The following is a 22,916-nucleotide window of genomic DNA, read 5'->3' on the forward strand; positions in this document are numbered from 1 at the left end:
GCTTTCAGCGCAGCAGACGTTGCATAAAAGCCACCGCTCTGATTGGTAGAAGGCGTGTCCATTCAAACACTGAGTATTGTGATTGGTTCGGCCAACCTGTCAGTCTTCTACTGCCTGTCATTTTTCACGCGCGGGGGGGCAGAGCCTTAACGCCGGCTTTTTGGGGCCTCGCTTTATCCCATCGTGCCTTGCGGCGGTTGTCCTCCCGCTCAGGCAGGGAGGGACGGAGGGAGGGGGCGCAAAATGGCGGCGGCGAAGGGGAGAGGAGGCCTCGGCGCAGAGGCGGCCGGGCCTGGCGGAGGGGTGAACGTGTTCGCCAACGACGGTTCTTTCTTGGAGCTCTTCAAGCGGCGCATGGAAGAGGCCTCCTCGACGGCGGAAGCGGGAGGGAAGAGCGGCCCGGGAGCAGGCGGGCGAGAGGACGCCGGGGCGCCCAAGGAGGCGGAGCCGCAGCCGCTCGGGGAGCAGGAGCCACCCGGGAAGAAGCGGACCGGGACCGCCCTCAGCTTCGTAAGGGACACGGGCTCTGGCCCTCTCCCCTCCCTCCATCTCTGTTTCTCTTCCCGCCTCTCCCTGACCCTTTCCTCCCAGCAGTGGGCCCGCCCGCGCTCAGCCTTTCGGGCAAAATTTGTTGAGCCCTTGGTAGGAACGTGGCAGGCAGGAGCCCGGGAGGGGCAGCGCCCACCCGTCAGTTTAGAAGCTATTGAAATCCACAAACATGTGGACAATTTCTACAGAAAGGAGGAAACCATGAAAATGAACACAATCTGGCTGCCAGTATTTTAAAAACTCTAAAATCAGGATAGTAAATAAAGAACAACACCCAGGAAACAGAGGAATTCCAGACATGAATCAATCAGGGCCAGCTAAGAACTCCCAACAAAGGATTTCCCCAGCCAGGAAGCAGCCAGGCCTTGAAGCTGAAAGGCTATTCAGTGCTAATCAAGATGGCCATTTGCAACATTCACACCTGCCTCAAACAGATAAGAGTTCTTTCTCCCACCCTGAACATTTCACAGATATATAAATCCCACTTGACTAGTTTCCAACAGACCTCACAACCTCTGAGGATGCTTGCCATAGATGCAGGCAAAACGTCAGGAAAGAATGTTTCTAGAACATGGCCATACAGCCCAGAAAACTCACAGCAACCCAGTGTAGAGATGCTTGTCGCATTACTGTTTGCAAGGCTTGCTAGGCAGGCTGATTTCCCTTTTGGTGGAGTACAGCTGGAGCATCTTCTGCAGAGTCTGCTGTAAAAACTGCACCTTGTTGCTAACAGATTTCTTTCAATGGGTGAGGTTCAGGAACCTTTTGCTGTTGCCAAATTTTTCATGACCCCAACATTGAGCAAAGGGGTCTTGACCCACAGTTCAAGAAAGAGTGATTTAAGAGACTAGAAGAAGGGCCTTTTCTTCAAAGTATAAGCTGAGTAACTCCTATCCAAGATACCCCCAAATTCAAAATTATGCATATAGGTGACGAAGAAAGCCAAGTCTTTACTTTCTGGTAGTTAAATGAAACTTTGTTTTGTGCACAAAACTATTGTTTCTAAAATTACCTTCATGTTATGTGTATAGAATTGGAAGAGAGCCCCAACAGATGGCCATCCAGCCTCTACTTCAGCGGTTCCCAACCTTTTTTTTGACCAGGGACAACTCTCCAACATTAGTACCAAATGGGTTACGAATCAGTTTTTGGTCAACTTTAGATTCGGTTTGGTTATTTGGGGTGCTGATTCAGAAAATTGCATTTCGTAGACTGCATCAGTTCTAATTTCTAATACAAAACATATGCCATTAAGTTCTTCTTAATGTTAAGGTGGAATCTCTTCTCCCGCCACTTGAATCCATTGCTTCCTATCCTGATCTGCTGATCTCCAGAGCAGCAGAAAACATGCTTGCCCCTTCCTCAATACGGCATCTTTTCAAACCTTTTAAAATATTTAAACATGGCTATCATGTCCCATGCTCTCAGTCTTCTTTTTTCCAGGCTAAACATCCCCAACTCCTCCAACTGCTTCTCATCTGGTCTGGTTTCCAAAACTTAGATCATTTTGGTCACTTTCCTCAGGACACATTCCAACTTGTCAGTAGCTTCTCGAATTGTGGTGCACAGAACCAGACATAGTCTTCCTTGTCCAAATTAGTAATTCCTTGTCCAAATATTTTTTTTCTCTAAAACAAAGAAGGTGTGTGGGAAGTAAACATCTTAAATCATTGTTTTGTGATAGTATGTTCAACACCAGACATGATAGTAGAAATCACTGTTCTTGTGCATTTGTTCACCTTGATATAGAGTGTGCAGGGACCTGACAGGTAGCAGCTTGGACATGCTCCTCTAAGCATTGATCTTAATAGGTCTAAACCATAATGTGAGTCTTCAAAAATGATGTGCTCCAATCCTAAGTATGTTTATTCAAAAGTTACTCTTGTTAATCTTCATGTGTTTAATTTGCAAGTGTTTGTATTCTTATTTCACAAGGGAATTGGCTGCTGTTATTTATTTCAGCAAGTCAGTTATTCAGAAGCCAGAGCAAAAACATTCTAACACATTTATAAATCTCTTTCTGTTATTTCCTGTGTGTAAGTGCAACTTTGGACAGGTAATTGTGGTGTGTAGTAAGTCTATTATGAGTTTGAAGAAAGGCAACTTTTTCATCTGAGGGTGAAAATTTGCCAGTGCAGTATGACATGCAGCATAATATATGTATTCAGATTGGATTCAGAATGTGGAAGGATTTCCTGTGATCTCTGAAGTACATACTGCAACATGTTTTGTTTTAGCTGTCTTCCAAAAAAACTGCCTGTAGCACTCATATGAACAATATAATGACAGCACTGAGAAACTGAGATAAATTCTAGCAGTAAAATGCTAATTTTCCAATATAGATAGTTGTGCCCACTCAGTTGCAATTTAAGGTCTCTTATAGCTTCTTTGTGAAACATAAACAAGTTTTTGTGCATAGTTTTAACATCTTCAGCTATAAGGCCTAAATTTTGAAACTAAAATGTGCTCCTCTAATTGTTCTTACTGCTGTGATAATACAGGAAAAAACTGTATTAATCTTATTCATATTAGCCAGGGAGGAGTTGAAGTATGACTGAATTTTATTATCCTAATGTAATGATAGTAATTGAAGAAAGAAGTCTGTTCAGGATTTTAGTGGAATGATAACACAATCTTGTGTTTGCCTACTTGGTTACAATTGGAACCCAGCTTCTTGTCTTTTACACTGGGAAGATGTGGCTTCTGATCTCCAGGCAGCACCTAATCCTTTTGTTTATACGTGCCTTTTCCTCCATGAAGTTTTTTTCGTGGAGTGCATAAAATTGCCACAAAACTTTAAATGCCATTTGTTGAGATCTCCAAAAGTGGAAGATTAAAATTATACCTCAAAATAAAAGCCAGATGTGATATCCAATTAAATTTGTTCAGCCAATTTTGCCATTCCTAGACATTCCATTTGTCTGTGGAGGTGAAAATTGTTCACCATGGCAATTTCTCACCCTTGATTTAACAGAAACACTTCACAGGCAATCCTCTTCATTACTAAGGATTGGGAATTTTATTTTTCAGAACAATACTTGAAATTTCTGCCAGGTTTTCAGGCATTGTTGGCAAAAGATGTCATGCAATACTATTAGCAATGGATGCCATACAGTTTTCTAGGATGACATTATTGTGCACAGTAGTCCCCATGGCATATGAAAAAGGCTATATTTGTTTAAGTATTTAAAATTCAGTGTCATGTTGGATTTTCTAATTAGGAGAAAATACATCTAATTAATGAATATTCCATACTGTGATGTTTATGGAAAGTGTGGAGTACAGTTCAGTGAGAGTCCTAATAAACAGCAAGACTTGGAATACTTGAGAATATTTACCTTTTTGTTACTTGTTATGTTTTTCTAATGTTTGGGCATAATTGTACAGATGTTTTGGAGAACACTGCTAAGGTGCCCTTTTACCCTCCTAGCACAACGGTGTAGGTAACGCTCGGCAGCTCTGTACTGACTGACAGGTGTGATGGCGAGCTAAGATGATCTAATTGAAGGACTCCCTATACCGTTATATAGTGGGCAACATTCCCCTTGCAGCTCCCAGGCTCGTGTAACGGTTGCAGTCTTCTATCCCTTCACCCAGGTGGGCAAGCGGAGAGGGGGCAGCAAGCTAGCCCTGAAGACAGGAGTGGTAGCCAAGAAACAAAAGACAGAGGATGAGGTAGGTTGATGTAAGCTTTATGGTATGTATGTGGAATGACCAGCTGATATGATTGTAACAAGTTTAAGTGAAGGCAGCAGTGCCTTGGCTTCCATTCCAGCCAAATTAGAAGGTGAAGCTGTCTAGGCTAGACATTTTTGTCACTGCTTGACTTGTTTTTCCAAGTCAGTCCTCCACATTCGCTGGGGTTAGGAATACAGGACCCCTGTGAAACTGAAAAACTCTGAATAAAGGATTTGCTATTTTTTTTACTTGATAAATCACTTAAGAATTTCTTGGTCTTTTAGCACAACACCGTGGTCAGTGTTGACTAGAAGCTGAAAATAGAATCACATTTGAGGACCTAGAGATTCCTAGAGAGGTGTTCTCTATAGAAATGTCTAGGTCCCCCAGCATGACTGAAGTAAGTTGATCATGGAGTCACACTCAGGATCAAAGATTCCTGGAGAGAACTTTTTAAATCAAATCCATGAATAATGAAATCCCCAAAAATCAAATCCGCAAATGTGGAGAGATGACTATATCAGTATCTTTTGTAGGATGTTTTTGTGGGGACTTTGATTACTTTGTCAGTTTAAACTTGTTCAGCCCTGTGTCTGGAACTGGTGCCAGAGGAACATACTACAAAGGATTGTGAATTGCGAGGGAGCACAATTATGTCACTTACATTTCCTCCCTCCCTTGGATTACCAAGTAATGTTGTAGTCTGCAGGACTAACAGAAAAATACTTGTTTTTATTTCACCTGTTCAAGTTGCTACCAAGTGGGAGGCTAGATCACTTGTTCTGCTTTTTGCTAACAAAGGGCAAAGATATCATGGGGACTAAAGAATTAGGTATTTCCCCTATTTATAAAACAATATTAAAGAACAATAAAGCAGCAACTTACATGAAGTTATCCTGCTTTTTGTCTTCACAACTACCTAGTTTAGTAAACTAAGCTGAGATATGGTAATCCAAGGTAACACGGTAATGTTCTTGACTTAACAAGGATTTGAACCTGGATCACCCCAGTTACAGTAAAGCAATTTCTATCCTAGAATTTGCTTTTTTTGTTTTTGTTTTTTGTATTGACGTCTTCTTCACTTCACTTTATTTCTTAATTAGTCGCTCTCCACCAGAGTGCTCTGAGCAACTTACAATTTAAAATATCATTCCATAATATAAAAACATTCAACATAAAAACATTCAACAGTGACTATTTGGCAAATTTGATCTGATTTACTTAAATGCACGTCTGGGAGAGTTGGTGTGCTGAGTATGGTATCCTTCTGAATGCAGATATTCTCCACATTTATCCACGTCTTCTTCATATGTAACCTTTCATCCTTTCTCCCCTTTCTTCTTTTGTAGGTTTTGACAAGTAAAGGAGATGCATGGGCCAAGTATATGGCTGAAGTGAAAAAATACAAAGCCCACCAGTGCAGTGACGATGATAAAACACGCCCATTGGTGAAATAACTTTCCTCTCCAACCTGGACTTTCTCTGATGTACATAATTATTTAAAACGTCAAAGGAGAATAGCTCTGTTCCACTGACTGAATGCTGCATGGCAGCAAGTGACTTGCCATATACTTTTATATTTGGGAATTTAGAGCCTCCTTCACTGGTTCATTTGTTGTTTTCCTCTTCTTTCTTCTGAGAACAAGAACTTTGACTTAATTACAAGATTTTTAAAAATCTGTAACCCTCCCTCTCAAAATAGTGGAATTGGTCTGATGTATTTTTCCCTGAATCACCAGACAACGTACCTTGTTGGCATTTTTTTAGCATTAAGCCTTTGCTTATCACACTTGAAGTTTCCACTGTGGATGAGCTAAGAAGCTCCATTTTTGCAAGTGCATTGTCAATTGCTGTTCAAAGGTGAACTTAACATGGTCACAACTAGCCAATCTGCACTGCAGGCAGTAGTCATCCCAGAGCATTTTGTTACAGTCACCTGTCCATGATGAATGATTAGTGGTGCTGGTGCTTTCTGATGTGCTTAATATCTTGCAGTTCTGTTACTGCGGTTTTTCCTATGTTCTTTTATCTTTGCCCTGTTTTACTATATATTGCAGTTATGTGGTTTTATCCTCAGTTCCAGTTGCTGTTGCTTAAACCTATTCCTGGCCTCCTGCTATGCATGTTCTAATCTAAAATGAGTTGATTTTGCCAATCTGCTAGCTAAGAAACTAGTAACTTGGTTGATACCAAAACCAAGTGTTGGAGAAACTGCCTAAAATTACTACAATACAAACATGCCCTGAAATGAATAGAACTCCAGGTGTCATGATACTAGTTCCTCTGTCCAATTTCAAAAAATTGTGGCTTTATTTCTTGGGCTGTCAGACCCTAAACTGGAGTTCATGGCCACTGGTTTGAAAGTATGTTTGCTGCATGCATGGGATCTATCAGTCCCTTTCCCTTCCTTCTTTCTTGTCTTTCTCTTTTATTTCTTTCATTCAGTATATCCCAATTTGATTTCTCAGTTTCTACAAAACAGAGCTGAAATTTAAACCCTTGTTGCAAGTTATATTAATTCAGTCATGGAGAGTAACAAAGTTTGACAACTTTGTAAAAGACTTCAGTACATTCCTAGCAATTGGACTGAAATGAAGGAATGAGACTACTATTGAGATAATTAGCATTTGGCCTCTGATCTTTTTGCCGAAAAACAATTACGGTTCAGATCGAAATCTTTTCCTATTTGTGCAATCTTCTTTTAATGAGAGGAGCTGTTTGTGTCTGGAAGAATGCAGATAAACTACTGGTACCTGACTCTACAGCTATACTAAATATGTGATAGTCCTAGGGAATAATTGTACACCGAAGGAAGGCTTGCTGAGGTTTTATATTACCATCTGAGGTGCCTAACTGAACATTAAGTGTTTATCCATGCAAGCCAGATCTTTATGTAATAATTCCTTCTCTCTGAAAGTCACCACTTCTACAAATCAGAACAGTTTTGGTACTTGTGTAGGATAGCTAAAGACTCTTGAGGTAAAGACAACAGTACTCTTTCATGTGAATGCTGGGATTTCTTCCAGTCTGAGCTCTCCTCAGAACCTTCCTTCCAAATGTGTGGGAAGCAATATGCTGTGCCTGAAATCACGTATTCAGTAGAAAATAAAGGAAAGGATTTCTATGTATGCAAGTCTAAAGGCATGTGGGCTTATCAGCAAGTTTGGAAGCCTTGACCATCTGGCACAGTCTTTTGCATGTATAACTGTGCATGCAAGAGCCTATTTCAGACATTCTTACTAACTGCATGTTGGGGCTTGATTAAATCATCACATTTTCTACCCCTGCAATGTATTTATTCTGAGGTAATGTCTGAAAGGCCCTCAGAGTTGTCATATGAGAGACTGCTTGCCACTGAAAGCCCGAAGCAACTCCAAAGATTGAAACAGTTCACTGATATCTGGTTTCTAGCCAGCTATAAAAGATGGTGGTTTGATTCCTTGATCTATATTTGTTCAAGCTCCCTTCTTTATTGCTATTGGCCACCACAGTCCAGCTTAGAGTTCTGATAAATCATTCTTAATGCTAACTTTTTAAAATAAATTTTTGTTGTGGATACTGCTTTTGTCAAGCATCTTCTTTCTTGTATGTTTCTTTTGAGAAAGCCTTTCCTGCTATCCAGAAGGGTCTTAGAATTGTTCACTGTTGCTGTAAACATTACATCCAAAAATCCTAGACAAGTATATTCTTTTTCTTTTTGTGTGGCAGGGATGGGAGTTACATGGTATTTCAGATGCTGTTGAACTGCCACTCCTTGCATCTCCCACCTCTCTGTGCTGGCTGGGTCCTGATGAGACTTACAGTTAATCAACTTGAGAGCAACAGACTTCCTACCACTGCTTTATAAAAATAACTTCACATTAAATGTTGTTAGTTTGAAACATGTTTACGCAGGATGGTTGCAGTATCTAATGTAAGAATTCTTCAAAGTAGGATTTTTTCCCATTTAGGCTCATACAGTTTTATGAAGAAAATATTTGCCTTTTAATCTACACAAACTACCTTGCTTTAAGTGTTCTAATATTAAAAGTATAACTGCACCCCAGTTAGACAGTTCTAAAATCATTATTATGTGACTCCCAGGACAAGTTAATTACGCTTTTATTGCCCATTTACTGTGCTGAGAATGGGTAGCATCAGAAGTAATCCATTTCCAGTACGATAAATTATTTCTGAAAACAGTTTCTTTCACAGCGATTAAACTCTAGACTTGGAATCATTACTTCAAAATACAATGCATTACTTAATGATTTTTATGAGAAATGTGTTACTGGTGATTAATATAATACACTATTGTATTCATGTCAATTTGTTTTACCACTGCCTGAAGAAGAGCAAACCCTTATGAAGTAGAACTTTTGAATAAATGCTGCTACTAGTGTTAGGGAGTGGAGTGAGGACTCCAACCAGCTACCTTGTTTTGACTGAAAAAAAATAGTGTTGAAAATCTAATTATTTGAAAGTATAAAAATTGTGTGAAAAACTTCATATTCAATTTTTAGTGCAACACAAGTTCAGAGTGCTGCTTTCTCCTAAATAATGTCATGTTTTACATACTAAACTGTCCTAAGCTGAAGTCATACCAACACCATTTCTGGTACATGAGTTTTTTTTTATTGCTATAGGGCTTTTTAGAGCTTAAATAAGATCTTGATCTTTAGCTGTTCCCCTTGTCCAGCTTCTGCATTTCCTTATCCTGTAACAATAAGCAGAATAGCTAGAAATGTAAATATGTAATTATCAATGGACTACATGACTCTTTGGAATAATTTCATCATTTGGGTGACTGAATTATCAAAGGAAAAAGTGTAATTTCCAGCAAGCATCCCATGTATTGAGCTCCATACTTGGGTTGCAAGGACAGTTAGGAGCATCCTGTGAATTCATCTGCAGTTCTCTCTTACCATCCCCAGAGTATGGTTGCCCTTGTACATGTGACCTGAACCACCCCAAGCATCTTCCATACATTCAGGAGCTATGATCACAGCACTATGAAGAGAGATTGGTTAGGGGGCAGTAAAATATAGGCTAGTGGATAGAAGGAATTATCTTTCTTGAGGACAACTCTCTTGAGCACCAGTATGTGGCTCATGTTTATGTTCTCATTAGTTATTTCTTGTGCCATATCGATCAAAGGTATGTGCATGCACACATATGAGGCTGTTTAAGAAAACTGATATTTGAAAGCTTGGGCATTTGTACTGAAATACTCGTCAACGATGGAAACATATGCTCAAACCCTGCACAGTAACTGCAGCTTGGTTTCAAAAGTAGGATTTGGGCACATAGCCTGACCTTTGGGTTCTTCCTAATCACCATAAGCTAGAGATAAGGAAGGTGGTGTTTCTCTGGGTGAGTAGTAGCAAATTATAATGAAAATATGTAGGAAAAAGAGGCCCCAGGCTGCCTTTGACAGCCCCTGACCATTCCACCTCAAGAAAGAGTTGTACAAAATGTGATACATGGTGTGTGCGTGTGCATGTGTGTGTATATATATATATATATATCATATATATCATCCTGTATCCTCATTTTTCTCTTATTAAAAAATTTAAAATGTATGTCTTCTTTAAGGGGGACAATTTGTCCATGCTCCCCAAGTAATGTTTTGACATGTCCCCAAACAGGTCAATGTGGTAAGCTATGGTGTGCATGCCCCACCTACTCCCAAGAGGGCATGAGAGCCTGCCTTGCATCAAGAGAAATGGGGTTCTAGACAGACCTTTCAGATCCAGGGGCAAGCATATGTTGCCCCTATAGATACCCATCCCTGCACTAAGTTACCACAATAGATCAACTAAGCTTAGGTAAAGAAAGAAAAAAAAAGTGAAGTGTTGGCATAGAAACCCATTATCCCCCAATTTTAACTAGATTGTAGCAAATAGAAACATAACAGGATAGCTGATGTTGACTAGCAGAAGTAATTTCCTTGTCCAGTTCTTCCTGCGTTTATTTCAGTTGAAAAGTTGATATATACCAAGAGACTGTTAGCAATCTGTTTTATTTCCATTGTATTCCATCAGTTTTGCTTTCAAGTGCTAGATCCTTGTTAAGGACAATACATAATCAGAAAAGCACTTCCACGCCTCTCCGCTTGCAAGGCAATAAACAGAGCATGACTAAGAGAAGCCTTCCCAAAGAGTGGGCCAGCCGCATGGCACTAACCAGTACACCGCACTAGCAGTTTCCTATGGGACAAGAGTCTTCACTTCAATTTGTGTAAGGCGAACAGAGTAAATGGTGGGGAACAAATAAGAATTCCTTCACCTTTTGTAAAAGTGTAATCATATGCTTTTACCCATAGTCTATAGAAGAGGGTTTCGCTGTACTGAAGAAACAATTTTCTATAAAATGTTATTTACAAATTGCTTGTCCACCTCTCGCCTTACAAGCATGCCAAGAAATGGTTTTAGAAGTATCAATACTGTGGTTGTGAAGTGTTACCAAGAGGTAGAAAAAAGATTGCGAGAAACTTCCCCAAAAAATCCAGTTAACTGCAATTATATGAGAATTGTGAATGGGAAAGTATTCTGTTCTCTCTTTAAATCTCATCCATGTGACCATATCTAACATACTGATGCTGTGAATTGGTATAAACTTCAGTATACGAGCAGGGAATCTGCTTGTGCCATAAAATCTTCAGAAGTGCCAAGCTTCACTTCCTCAGAATGGATAAAAAATTCCCCTTCTGAGAAAAAATAATTAAAAGCAGAAGAAAGCAAATGAAGTATCCTTCACTTTTAGCTGAAATGCCGTCAACCTCTAAACAGAAGCACTCTGCCTCCAAAACAACAGGATCAAATAAGCCTCCTGCCCCAATAATATCCCTGTTTCATGCTGCCTCACAAAGGAGGAGAGGACTTAGTTTTCTCTACTTCAACATGTCTGCTACCGAAGGAATCCCCGGAGTGGCCAGGATCTAACAAACCACCTGCCTGATTTCAACAAAGCACTAATCTTGGTAGGATGAAAGGGAGAATGCTTTTAAAAAACTCTGCCAACTTTAACACCTCACCCCATTCTGCCACAACCCCCTTTAGATGTTTGCAGTGAGATTTCATTTGTCCTCACCAGGTGTGGGGGGTGGGAAAGTGAAAAATCCCATGCAGTTCCCTAGGAAAAACGTACTTGCAGATTCCATGGAGATTAGGAAAGGGAAGCAGGGGGAATAGCTTCAAAGAACCACCTTAAAAATCTAAAAATGATGGGTGGAATAGAAGAACAACTCCAGCCTTCACCCACTCACCCTCCTCATACAAAGCTCAAATATGATACGTCAACCTTTATCACAGCCAGCTGATCCCAAATGGCTGTGTGTTGTCCTTGGGCCTGGGGGCAGATTCTTTGCTGTAGGATTCTTTGGTGTATCCCAGAATGTGCAAATAATAGTGCGCCGCCTCCCAGCCTCCCCCACAACCACAGCCTGGAAGCATTAACATGAGCAGGGCACGCAGCCACCTCAGTTAGTTTCATAGGAGGACAGCAGAGCAGCGTCAACTGGCTCCATGCAGGAGGGACACGTGAAGGATCGCATCAGCCAGTCATCAATGCAATGTACATGGTAGATGTGCAGGCAGGGCAGGAACCGGATAGGGTCGCCATATACAAAATCCAGCATGCAGATCACACACCTGGAGTCAGGAAGAGACAAAATTGCCTTGTTAATATAGAGACCTTAAAATGGCTTTTGAATCCTTCCCTGTCACCTTTACATCTCCAGCTATGGCATGTACTGCTATGCCAATATAGAATAAGCCAGGTACCATCCTACCCTATACTGCTTTCAAACACTATCATATAAACCCCAATCATTCTTAGCGTAACTCAGTTTATGACATCCAAATTATGTCAGCAACTTTATTGGGATGCACTCCCTTCTGTTCAATTTGCTAGCAATGCCTTTTCCTAGGATATGACATTCCAGTTGTTTTTTTCTAACAATCATCACAAATATATTTGGTCCTCATTGGATTCCCCCTTGACCAAGTTTAATTCTTTTTAAGCTTGGGATTATTCTAAGTCTGCTGATACCTCTTGTTTTTGGAGTGCTCTTTGGGCCACAGATTTTAAACACAATAAAGAAATGTTGGAGGACCTGTGACCCTCCATTCATTACGGCTACAACCAATATCCCTAGTTAGTGACCATACTGGCTGAAGGTGATGGTATTTTGAAGTCCAACAACATCCTGATGACCATAGATTCCCCAGAGGAGGAGCAGGCACTGCGGTTCCCACAGAGCTGAGCTAGTATTATGCTAATAATTCAGTTTTATTATTTTGAAAAAGGGTGGCTAAGAATAACTTAAAGAGAAGTGCTAACTGTAAGCCCTATGTTACCTTTCATTCCTCAGCATACCCCTCAGTTCCATATGAAGTCAGGGACATTCTTAGGGATGAAAGCGTGGTAGCTCTTTGGTATCACTGCTTCAATATCAAGTGCTCCTAGCTCCCCAGGGAAAATAAGGAAAGTGTGTGCATTCTGTGGCTGCTGCTTATAGAAGGAAAGGCTTGGGTATAACAGGAGGAGAGTGGTGTGTGTATGGGAAGAAGAGACCGACAATTTTTCTACCCCTTTCTTCAAGTAATTTCTACAGTAACTTAAGAATTATGCACCTTTAACCTAGTGTAATTTTCTATAAGACATTCACTGCATTTGAGGAATAATTTCAAGTAATATAAATAAAAATGACAAATCACTTCGAAGACATGGTGGCAATCATACAGCTTTCTAGGAATTGTTGGACTGCAAGTCCCAGCAGCCACTAGTGCAACCAAATCTACCTGAGCCAGAAGTCACTGTCACATGGAGGACTACATAATTCCCGCCCCTGATCTTTAGTATAGCACAATTAGTAAATACAACTAAATACACAGCATAAAACTTTTTAAAACATCTTAGTTTGTACAAACTAGTAAGGTGCCTTAGAAAAGGTGTGATTTTTATTTAGGCTAAAATATGTTTTCTGACAAATGAATTAGGCAATACATTGTTATATTTTCAAATGCAAATTGCTGCTCATCAAGTCAGTGAGGTCCACATGCTTTTCACGCACCAATTAGCTAATACAATGTGATCCCTGTTTATGCAGAGGAGGGGGTATTTCAAAGATCCCCTCCCCGAAAACCTAAAACCTTGTATAATAATTAATCCTATATTTTGACTATATTTGGCTGGATCCATATCATAAAACTGCACTGGTGGACCTAGAGAGGCCCACAAACTGCTAAGGAGAAATAATATTTTTTGTATGTGAGCAAATGAAACCATGGACATCAAATCTGTGAATAAAGGAGTCGTACTGCAATTACTGTTTGGGTCTGCAGGGTTTCAGAATAAATGCAGTGCATTGCATGGGGAAAACATACTCTTTGATTTTCTTTTCTGATGGCTCTGAGCCCGGATCAAATATCCCTTTGGGAAGATGTTGAATTAGTCCAATCCTCTGAGCGATACGGATCTGCTCCTCTTCAGTTAGCTGGGTAGCAAGACGCGTCTGACTGGGTGTTGGGTGATACACAGGAATAGGTGCATGTTCCTGGAAAGTGAGAAAAGCAAGCGGATGAGTGTATGCTGGTCTTGTCACCAGCCAGGAATCAAATTGAGTTATTCACAAATAGTAATCTAAAGAAAAATAATGACATTTCCTAGATTACCATAGCATTTCCAAATATCTAATTCAACCAGAGTATACATACTGATCAAGAAGCAAATAATTTACATGCGAATTATAAGCTTGTTTGTTCTCTATATGTTCAGATTTTAAGATTCCTGAGGAGCAATTAACTCAGGTCGTCCACATACATCCTCTAACTGGGGATATAGCTGAACAAATAATGGGTTGAGAGGTTCAGTAATATACATTATCATGCAGAGATTATATCACAGTCCTTGTCACACAGCAATATGTCTTTCTCTTCTGGATTCATTCTTGGTCTCTTAAATGGCTAGTGATACCAAAGAGCAATCCCCAAGCAAAGGTTCAAAATTAAAGAAACATAGTACTGGTTGAAACTGGTGCTCTATTGAGTTCACTATTTCATCTGAGAATGGCACGCTGAAAGCTGCAAGACGTTCAAAAGCAGAGCATGATAGTGACACCACCTTTCCATTTTTGGTATCAATTATTATCTGACACTCTGTTGTATTTTAAACAGGCAGTCGCATCACACAAACTGCCTTTAGTAGGCCCTCCACTTTTGTGAGGGTTGAGGATATACAATTTCTGGAAGTAGAGCATAAAATTGTGCTAGAGGAGCTAAAGATTCCTAGAGAGAACATGTTAATCAAATCCACAAATAATAAAATTTGCAAAAGGTAAACCCACAAATATGGAGGAACAACTGTAAATCTAATCTTAAAAAGAAAAACATACTATTGGATTTCATAGCACATTGTAGCAATTATTTAAATTGAGTATTTTTAATTTTTTACTAATCCGTTACCTATCACTTTCAGCAGCTAATTTTATTTTTTATAGTTACTGTGAATAATCTATCTTTTCTAGGATCCACTCTGGAACTTTAAGGAGAATGGAAACATATTATTTCATTCCAGTCCTTTTTTTTTTTTTTTTCCGTGTCAGGAGAAACCTGAGTCGCTTCTTGTTTTATTGTTGACCATTTTATTGTTATGTTTTTATATTGTTTGTGACCTGGGCTTGGCCCCATGTAAGCCGCCCCGAGTCCCTTCAGGGAGATGGGGCGGGGTATAAAAATAAAATAATAATAATTATTATTATTATTATTAGTATTATTCTGGTGTGAGAGAATTGGCCGTCTGCAAGGACGTTGCCCAGGGGATGCCCGGATGTTTTGATGTTTTTACCATCCTTGTGGGATGTCCCCGCATGGAGCTGGAGCTGATAGAGGGAGCTCATCCGCGCTCTCCCCGGGTGGGATTCGAACCTGGCAGCCTTCAGGTCACCAACCCAACCTTCAAGTTACAAAGCTTTAACCCACTACGCCATCAGGGGCTCCTAGTCCTAGTCCTTTACTGTTCGTGTAACTGAAACACCGTGTGCATTGCTAATTGCATCCATAAGATTTCAAAGAAGGCTATGGCGATGCATAGCTCCTTTACTTTAATCTTTCCAGCCTCATCTTCTTTCTTATATTGGACTCTCCACTTTGAAGAATGCTGCCTTTCAAGTAAGGCAGCATGTAACAGAAACATAAAATTGCTCCAGAAATAGTCCCAGGTGTCAAAAATCACAGGTGAGAGGGACATAGGACAACTGTTTGAAGCATGAGACCAAATGATCTACAATATTTTGTTTGACAAAAGATATTAGGGTATCAGCTTCCTTGAACGACATAGGCTGGGCTCAGTGTCTTCTTCAGATTCGCAAGGAAAAGTACAAGCACATCAGATACAAAGAGAGAACGTAGAGCCTAAGACTTAATCCCCATCTAAAAATCATGAGGAAGAGCATACGACCCTCCAGCAAAGCATAAAGCTTCCTTCACAAGCTTCTTCCAAAGAAGAATTTATATTTGTTTCCTTCTCTCCACTTTTCAAACTACAGGTGTTGAAGCTCTAGACCAGGCATCCCCAAACTCTGGCCCTCCAGCTGTTTGGGCCTCCAACTCCCAGAAGTTATAGCCAGTTTGTTCAATAGCACGAATTCTGGGAGTTGAAAGCCCAAACAGCTGGAGGGCCGCACCTTTTTTTCACCTTTTGCTCTAGACCCACTTTTTTCTTCCGAACAGATGCTGTCCTTTCACTCTTGTCTGCACCCAAAGAAGCATCTGTTCTTTGAAATGCTATGGGTGTTCCTTCACAGGCATTTGAAACTATTTTATTATATTTCAACCTTGCCCTTTGCTCTTGCAATCAATCTGTTATATAAGCCAAACTGACTGAAGCTTGTTCAATGCTGTCTGTGACAGTCATTTCCCACTTTACCCAAGATTTACTGTAGGCAACCATGACTCTAACAAATGTAGACACGTACAACCCCTTGCTCCCTGCTTAGAACCACAGGTAGAACAATTCACAGCTAATGAGGCATTTAGATATAGGGCTCTGCACATCCGGTGTTTCCCAATCAGACTAGTAGGTGGGTTCATCATAGGCTATCAGTAGAGGCTGAGTATGATTGTCTTTTGCCTTCCTAGTGTAGAGCCTTGGCAGTGGGTCCGTAGGTGACTGTAGAGACCCATTCTGGATATGCGTGTTATTTCACAGCGTGGACATCAACTTCCAGATGGAAGGCGGTCCTGACAAGGGTTGGATTGACGCGCCTTCCTCTTAACACATTTTCCCCTTTCTCCCTCTATTCGTGCCTCTTCAAATTCCACAGCACTGTTGTAACAGCTGACTTCCAGTTAGAACGCCTCCCAGTTCTCGGTGTCTATGCCAGTTTTTAAGGTTAGATTTATGCCAATCAGTAAATCTCTTTTGCTGTCCACCAACATCCCATTTTCCATTCTTGAGTTGAGGGTAGAGTAACTGTTTTGGGAGACAGTGATTAGGCATTTGGACAATATGGCCAGTCCGGCGAAGTTGATGGCAGAAGATCATCTCTTCAATGCTAGTGGTCTTTGCTTTTTCCAGAACGTTGACATTTGGAGGCAATGCTGATGGAATCGTTCCAGGAGTTGAGAGTGACGTTTGTAGACAGTCCACGTTTTGCAGGCATTTAACAGAGTTGGGAGGGCAATAGCTTTATAAACAAGCATCTTGGTATCCCTACGAATGTCTCAATCCTCAAATCCTCTCTGTTTCATTCGAAAAAAAGGCTGCACTCACAGAGCTTAGACAATGTTGTATTTCAGTGTCAATGTCAACTTTCGTAGAGAGGTGGCTGCCAAGGTAGCTGAAATTGTCGTTTTCTAACATTACACCATTAAGCTGAATTTCTGACATTGCACAGAAATTGGTGCCTGCTGGTAGAACAATGGTTTTCTTGATGTTCAGTGAAAGGCTAAGCTTTTCAGATGCTTCTGCAAAGGTGTTTAAAGTGGCTTGTAAATCTTCTTCTGAATGAACACAGACTACATTATCATCAGCATATTGGATTTCTATAACAAATGTTGTTGTGACCTTGGTTTTGGCTTTCAGTCTGCTGAGGTTAATTAGCTTGCCATCTGTCTGATAGGTGATTTCCACCCCAGTGGGAAGCTTTCCATCAACAAGGTACAGAATCATAGCTATGAAGGTAGAAAATAAGGTAGGGGCAATGACACATCCCTGCTTGACACCTGATTCCAACTTAAATGGGTCACTTTGGGAGCCATTGTTGTCCAAGACAGTTGCCATCATGTCATCATGGAGGAGCTGCAGGATGTTTACAAATTTATCAGGGCACCCGATTTTTAGGAGGATGGTCTAGAGTGTATTGCGATTCACTGTGTCAAATACCTTTGCAAGGTCAATGAACGCCATATACAGAGGTTGATTTCATTCCCTGCATTTTTCTTGGAGATGGCATGCAGTGAAGATCATGTCCATTGTTCCTTGGGGGGGGGGGGGGCAGAAACCATTCTGGGATTATAGGAGGATTTTTGAAATATAGTAGAGTCTCGCTTATCCAACATAAATTAGCCGGCAGAACACTGGATAAGCGAAAATGTTGGATAATAAGGAGGGATTAAGAAAAAGTCTATTAAACGTCAAATTACATTATGATGTTACAAATTAAGACCCAAAAACATCATGTTTTACAACAAATTGACAGAAAAAGCATTTCAATACATGATAACGTTATGTAGTAATTACTGTATTTACTAATTTAGCGCCAAAACATTGCTATGTATTGAAAACATTGGCTACAAAAACACTGACTACTAAAAGGCTGACTGCGTTGGATAGTACAGAACATTTGATAAGTGAAGGTTGGATAAGTGAGACTCTAATGTAGTGACATTCTTGAAGTTTGCTGGGATTTTCTCAGTCACACACACTTTCTCAAACAGTTGGTGGAACTGTTGTGTCAACTCACTCTCTTTAAAGATTTCAATAGGGATCCCATTATTTTTTAATTGGCTGATGATTTTGCCGACTTCCTCCAAACTAGGTAGTGCTGCAAGCTCATCCCTGGTTTGTAGTTGCGGGATTCGTGAGAGAACCTCTTTGGCCAGGTTGAAGCTGCGGTTAAGGAGGTTATAGTAATGCTCTTTCCAACGTAGTGCAATTGATATTTTGTCTTTAAAATTGGTTCCATCTGATTAACGTAGAGAGTGTATGCCATGATTTGTTGAGACACAGGTGACCTTTGTAGCTTAAAATAATCTCTGTGCATCATGGACATCTGCAAAGTGTTGGATTTCTTGAGCCTTTTTTGTCCACCAGATGTTCTTGAGTTCTCTGGTCCTTCTTTGGACCTAAGCTTTTGCATTGGCATATATCTTTTTCTTAGCAGCACAGTTGGTGTCCCTTTGACATATTTGAAAGGCTTCCCTTTTCTTCTCGATTAACTTTTCTTCCTTGCTATCATTTTTATCAAACCAGTCATGATGTTTCTCAGTTTGGTATCCAATGGTTTCTTCACAGGCTGTAATGATAGTCCCTTCCAGAAGAAAGCATGGCCTCCTTTTCTTTCTTCACCTGTCCCTCTCCTGCTCTCTGGGTCTCCTGAAGTGTTGCTATATTGATTTTTTTTTCATGTCAGGAGAGACTTGAGAAACTGCAAGTCGCTTCTGGTGTGAGAGAATTGGCTGTCTGCAAGGACGTTGCCCAAGGGATGCCCAGATGTTTGATGTTTTCCATCCTGTGGGAGGCTTCTCTCATGTCTCCGAAAGGAGAGCTGGAGCTGACAGAGGGAAAACCTCTGCTCTCCCTTGATTTGAACCGCTGAACTGTCAGTCAGCAGTCCTGCCGGCACAAGGATTTAATCCACTGCACCACTGGGGGCTCCTGCTATATTGATGTTAAAGCACTTCAGCTCCCTTGCAATAATAGCTGTCCTGCATTCATTGTCTGTGTTATCCAACAGTGTCCGTATGTTCCACATTCCAAAATCAAGCCAGGATAATCCAGGGTGGTCCAAGTATTGCCTTTTGTTTATAACCTCGCTGTGTGTTCTCACTGTCTCCCATTTTCATTCTTGCCACAACAAACAAACAAACAAATACATCTGTTCAGGAGAAAAGAATTGATCTATGCAATGATTTTTTGTTAGTAGTACATTTGGCCACCTGCTTAAGAAAACACTGTGCCAACTTTCCATTTCCCAGGCTTTTGAATGAGGTGGAATCCAGTTGACATTGGAGAAGAGGCATTTATTTATCGTGTCAGAAGTGAATCGAGGGTACAGATGTAATGTATTTAAAAACACAAACAAAGTTTTAAAACTTGGCATTATGCTAAATGTCCTTTGACCAGTAGCTGGCCACTTGGAGTGCCTCTGCTGTTGCTGTGAGAAGGTCCTCCATTGTTCATGTGGCAGGGCTCAGACTGCATTGTACAGTAGAGTCTCACTTATCCAAGCTAAACAGACAGGCAGAACCTTGGATAAGCGAATATCTTGGATAATAAGGAGAGATTAAGGAAAAGCCTATTAAACATCAAATTAGGTTATGATTTTACAAATTAAGCACCAAAGCATCATGTTATACAACAAATTTGACAGAAAAAGTAGTTCAATATGCAGTAATGTTATGTTGTAATTACTGTATTTACGAATTTAGCACCAAAATATCATGATATATTGAAAACATTGACTGCAAAAATGGCTTGGATAATCCAGAAACTTGGATAAGCGAGGCTTGGATAAGTGAGACTCTACTGTAGTAGGTGGCCTGTGGTTTGCTCTTCTCCACACTCGCATGTTGTGGACTCCACTTTGTGGCCCCATTTCTTAAGGTTGGCTCTGCACCTCATGGTGCGATCTCGTGGGGGACATGAGAGAATCCTTCCCGCAGGATTGTAACACATCTGGGCAACGTCTTTGTAGACGGCTGATTCTCTCACAACCAGAAGCAACTTGCAGCATGCAACCAATCAAACAAACCAACCAACTGAGAACAGATACCGTTTAACACAACTTTAACTGTCCGTGTTCAAGGCTATGGAATGATGGGGAACTGTAGTTTGTTCACCCTTTGGCAGGAAAAAGTGACTGCGCGACAACGACTCCCGCGATTCCATAGTATTGACCCTGGACAGTTAAAGTGGTGTTGATTCAAGAGTGTAAATGTGTTTGCACTACAGCAGGCATGGGCTAACTTGGGCCCTGCAGGTGCTTTGGACTTCAACTCCCACCATTCCTAACAGCCTCAGGCCCTTTCCTTTCCCCCCTCTGCCGCTTATGTGAGGAGGAGGAGGAGGAGGAGGAGGAGGAGGGGACGCTTAAGTGTCTGAGGGGGGAAAGGAAGGGGCCTGAGGCTGTCAGGAAAGGAGGGAGTTGAAGTCCAAAACACCTGCAAGGCCCAAATTGGCCCAGGCCTGCTTTAGAGTCGAGGGAGGGTAGTGTCAACCCCTTTCTCCAGTTTATTATGCAGCTGCTCCTTTTCCTCCTGCTGCAGAGGAGGAGCAAGGAGGAAACAGGGGAACCCCCTGAAAGCCCACCAAGAGGGAGGCAGGAAGGCAGAGAGGTGGCGGCAGGACAGGCAGGGCGCGCACCATCACCCACAGCCTCCACTGCGGGCCCCAAGGGAAGGGAGGAAGGAACGGGGACCCTCTCCCCAAGTCCCCTCCTTCTCTTGCTGCGGCCCGGGCTCCCCCCAAACCCGCCTCCTCTTTCTGCTGCTGCCTACCTGGTAAGGGGGCGGCGGGGCAGGGAAGGGCGGCGGGGGCATGGGCGGAGGGTCCCCCGGGCCCAGGCTGGCCCCGTCGCCCGTCGAGTCGTTGAGCAGGGACAGGTCATCCGCCGCCTGCGAGGAGAGGCAGCCCCCCATGCCCCAGCCCCCGCCCGGGGTCCGGGCCACCTTCCTCGGCCAGCGCCGGAATGGAGGAGGAGGGGGCGGCGGGGGAGGAGGAGCAGCAGCAGCAGGAGCACCAGCAGGGGCGCCCGCGCGGCATGCCGGGAAGCGTAGTCCCGGCCCCCAAGGACTCCGCGCTTGCGCACTCCCACCAAGGTGGGGCGACTCAGAGAGAGGGAAGGCGCGGAAAGCACCGCGTTCTTTGCCCTGAGCTCCAGGGTCATAGTCCACTGCCTGAAACCACTAGGCCACACGAGCTCCTTTAGAAATGTAATACATGACATTTATCTGTCATTTGTACAGTATCTGATGCACTGTATTGTTCATACTAATGTTACTAGAATAGCAATTTTTTAATATTGTGTCAGAAGCGACTTGAGAACATACTGCAAGTCGCTTCAGGTATTAAAGATTTGGCCGTCTACAGCAATGGTTTTCAAACGGTGGGTCCCCAGGTGTTTTGGCCTTCAATTCCCAGAAGTCCTAACAGCTGGTAAACTGGCTGAGAATTCTGGGAGTTTTAGGCCAAAACACCTGGGGACCCACAGGTTAAGAACCACTGGTCTACAGAGACGTCGAGGCAACGTCCAGATGTGTTGCTGGGAAGCTTCTCTCATGTCCCTGCAAGCTGGACCTGACAGACGGGAGCTTACCCCATTTCGTGGATTCAAACCGGCAACCTTCAGGTCAGCAGTCCAGCCCACACAAGGGTTAACCCAGTAGTCCTGAATGGTGGAAGCCATTCTGGGATTCAGGGCGGGTGTCTTCTGAGCTTTATGTAGGTCAACCATGTAAGGCATGCACAGTCTAATAAAAGTGGATCCAGGACAAATGAGACACTTACTGTTGATCCAAGAAACAAAACTGCTGTTGAGAGTTGTACACGGGGTACAAGGACTCAATGTTTAAACACACTGCCATGTTTAAAAAACTATTAAGTGACATGGGCCAATAGTCTCAGCATCCATTTCAGCATTGGGGTGATGTAGGGTTGTATACCTAAGAGATACCATAATTTAACAAACCAAAGAGGTTGCCAATCAGAGGCAATATTTATGGCATTATGCTGAGGAAAGTATGGATCTTTTGTATGATAAATTATAGCAAACTGGGGGAAAATACAGCTCATCTCTATTCCTAATCTTCAAGGTTCAAGGCCAGCCTACAGAACAGCAGTACACCAACATAAAGCCCGATCATCTTCTTTGTGAGCCTCCAAAACCAAATATGGGCATACTGTAATACATTTTACACATGGCTCTGCTCCTTACCATCTCTCAGGCAGGATTACCAGCTGTGAGAAAGTTGGTGGTCCTTTTAAGCACAACTCCCTGTTCCACTGAATGCACTGGGTATTACTTTGTTTGCACCCAACTCTTTCATCATTTGTTCCCGTACCAACATTGAATGGTTGTAGCATTCCATACGTTCCACACAAAAAATGATGGGTGCTCCTTATTCCCCAGTACATACTCCTACATTACTTCTCTACATGAGAAACTAGGTTCTGCAGAATCATAACAACAACAACAATAATACATTTTTTACTACCTGCCTTACCTGATGGTACAATAAATTCAAAAACAAATGAACATAAAAATACAATAAATAACATAAACACACACACATATGAAAACTTACCGTATATACTCGAAGATAAGCCAAGTTTTTTATCTCTTTTTGGGGGCTGAAAAAGCCTCCCTCGGCTTATAATGGGGTCAAGGTCAAGCCAGCAGCGGAGCCTGGAGGCCACAGTATGTCTTCTTTTCTAAAACCTCCCTCCTCAACTTCTCCTCCCAGGCTGGAGTTAACTTATTTTTTAAG

At 41.8% G+C, this 22,916-nt stretch overlaps 2 protein-coding genes across 2 annotated transcripts; one reads left to right on the forward strand and one right to left on the reverse strand.

The window, feature by feature from the left end:
- The first annotated feature begins 154 nt into the window (after positions 1–154).
- trir (telomerase RNA component interacting RNase) lies at positions 155–7,785 on the forward strand. The gene is made up of 3 exons (XM_016996155.2): positions 155–510; positions 4,147–4,224; positions 5,577–7,785. The coding sequence occupies exons 1-3, from the start codon at positions 244–246 to the stop codon at positions 5,682–5,684; spliced, it is 453 nt and encodes a 150-aa protein (XP_016851644.1). The 5' UTR covers positions 155–243; the 3' UTR covers positions 5,685–7,785.
- Positions 7,786–10,212: 2,427 nt separating this feature from the next.
- On the reverse strand, positions 10,213–21,203 carry LOC100556012 (RING finger protein 11). Its single transcript, XM_062970509.1, has 3 exons — positions 20,928–21,203; positions 13,596–13,765; positions 10,213–11,858 (listed from the first exon to the last, which is right to left on the reverse strand). Exons 1-3 carry the CDS (start codon positions 21,066–21,068, stop codon positions 11,687–11,689), a joined length of 483 nt encoding a protein of 160 aa, XP_062826579.1. The 5' UTR covers positions 21,069–21,203; the 3' UTR covers positions 10,213–11,686.
- Between the last annotated feature and the right edge of the window lie 1,713 nt (positions 21,204–22,916).

This window comes from Anolis carolinensis, chromosome 2, assembly GCF_035594765.1.
Source record: "Anolis carolinensis isolate JA03-04 chromosome 2, rAnoCar3.1.pri, whole genome shotgun sequence".
In the NCBI taxonomy this organism is placed as follows: domain Eukaryota; kingdom Metazoa; phylum Chordata; class Lepidosauria; order Squamata; family Dactyloidae; genus Anolis; species Anolis carolinensis.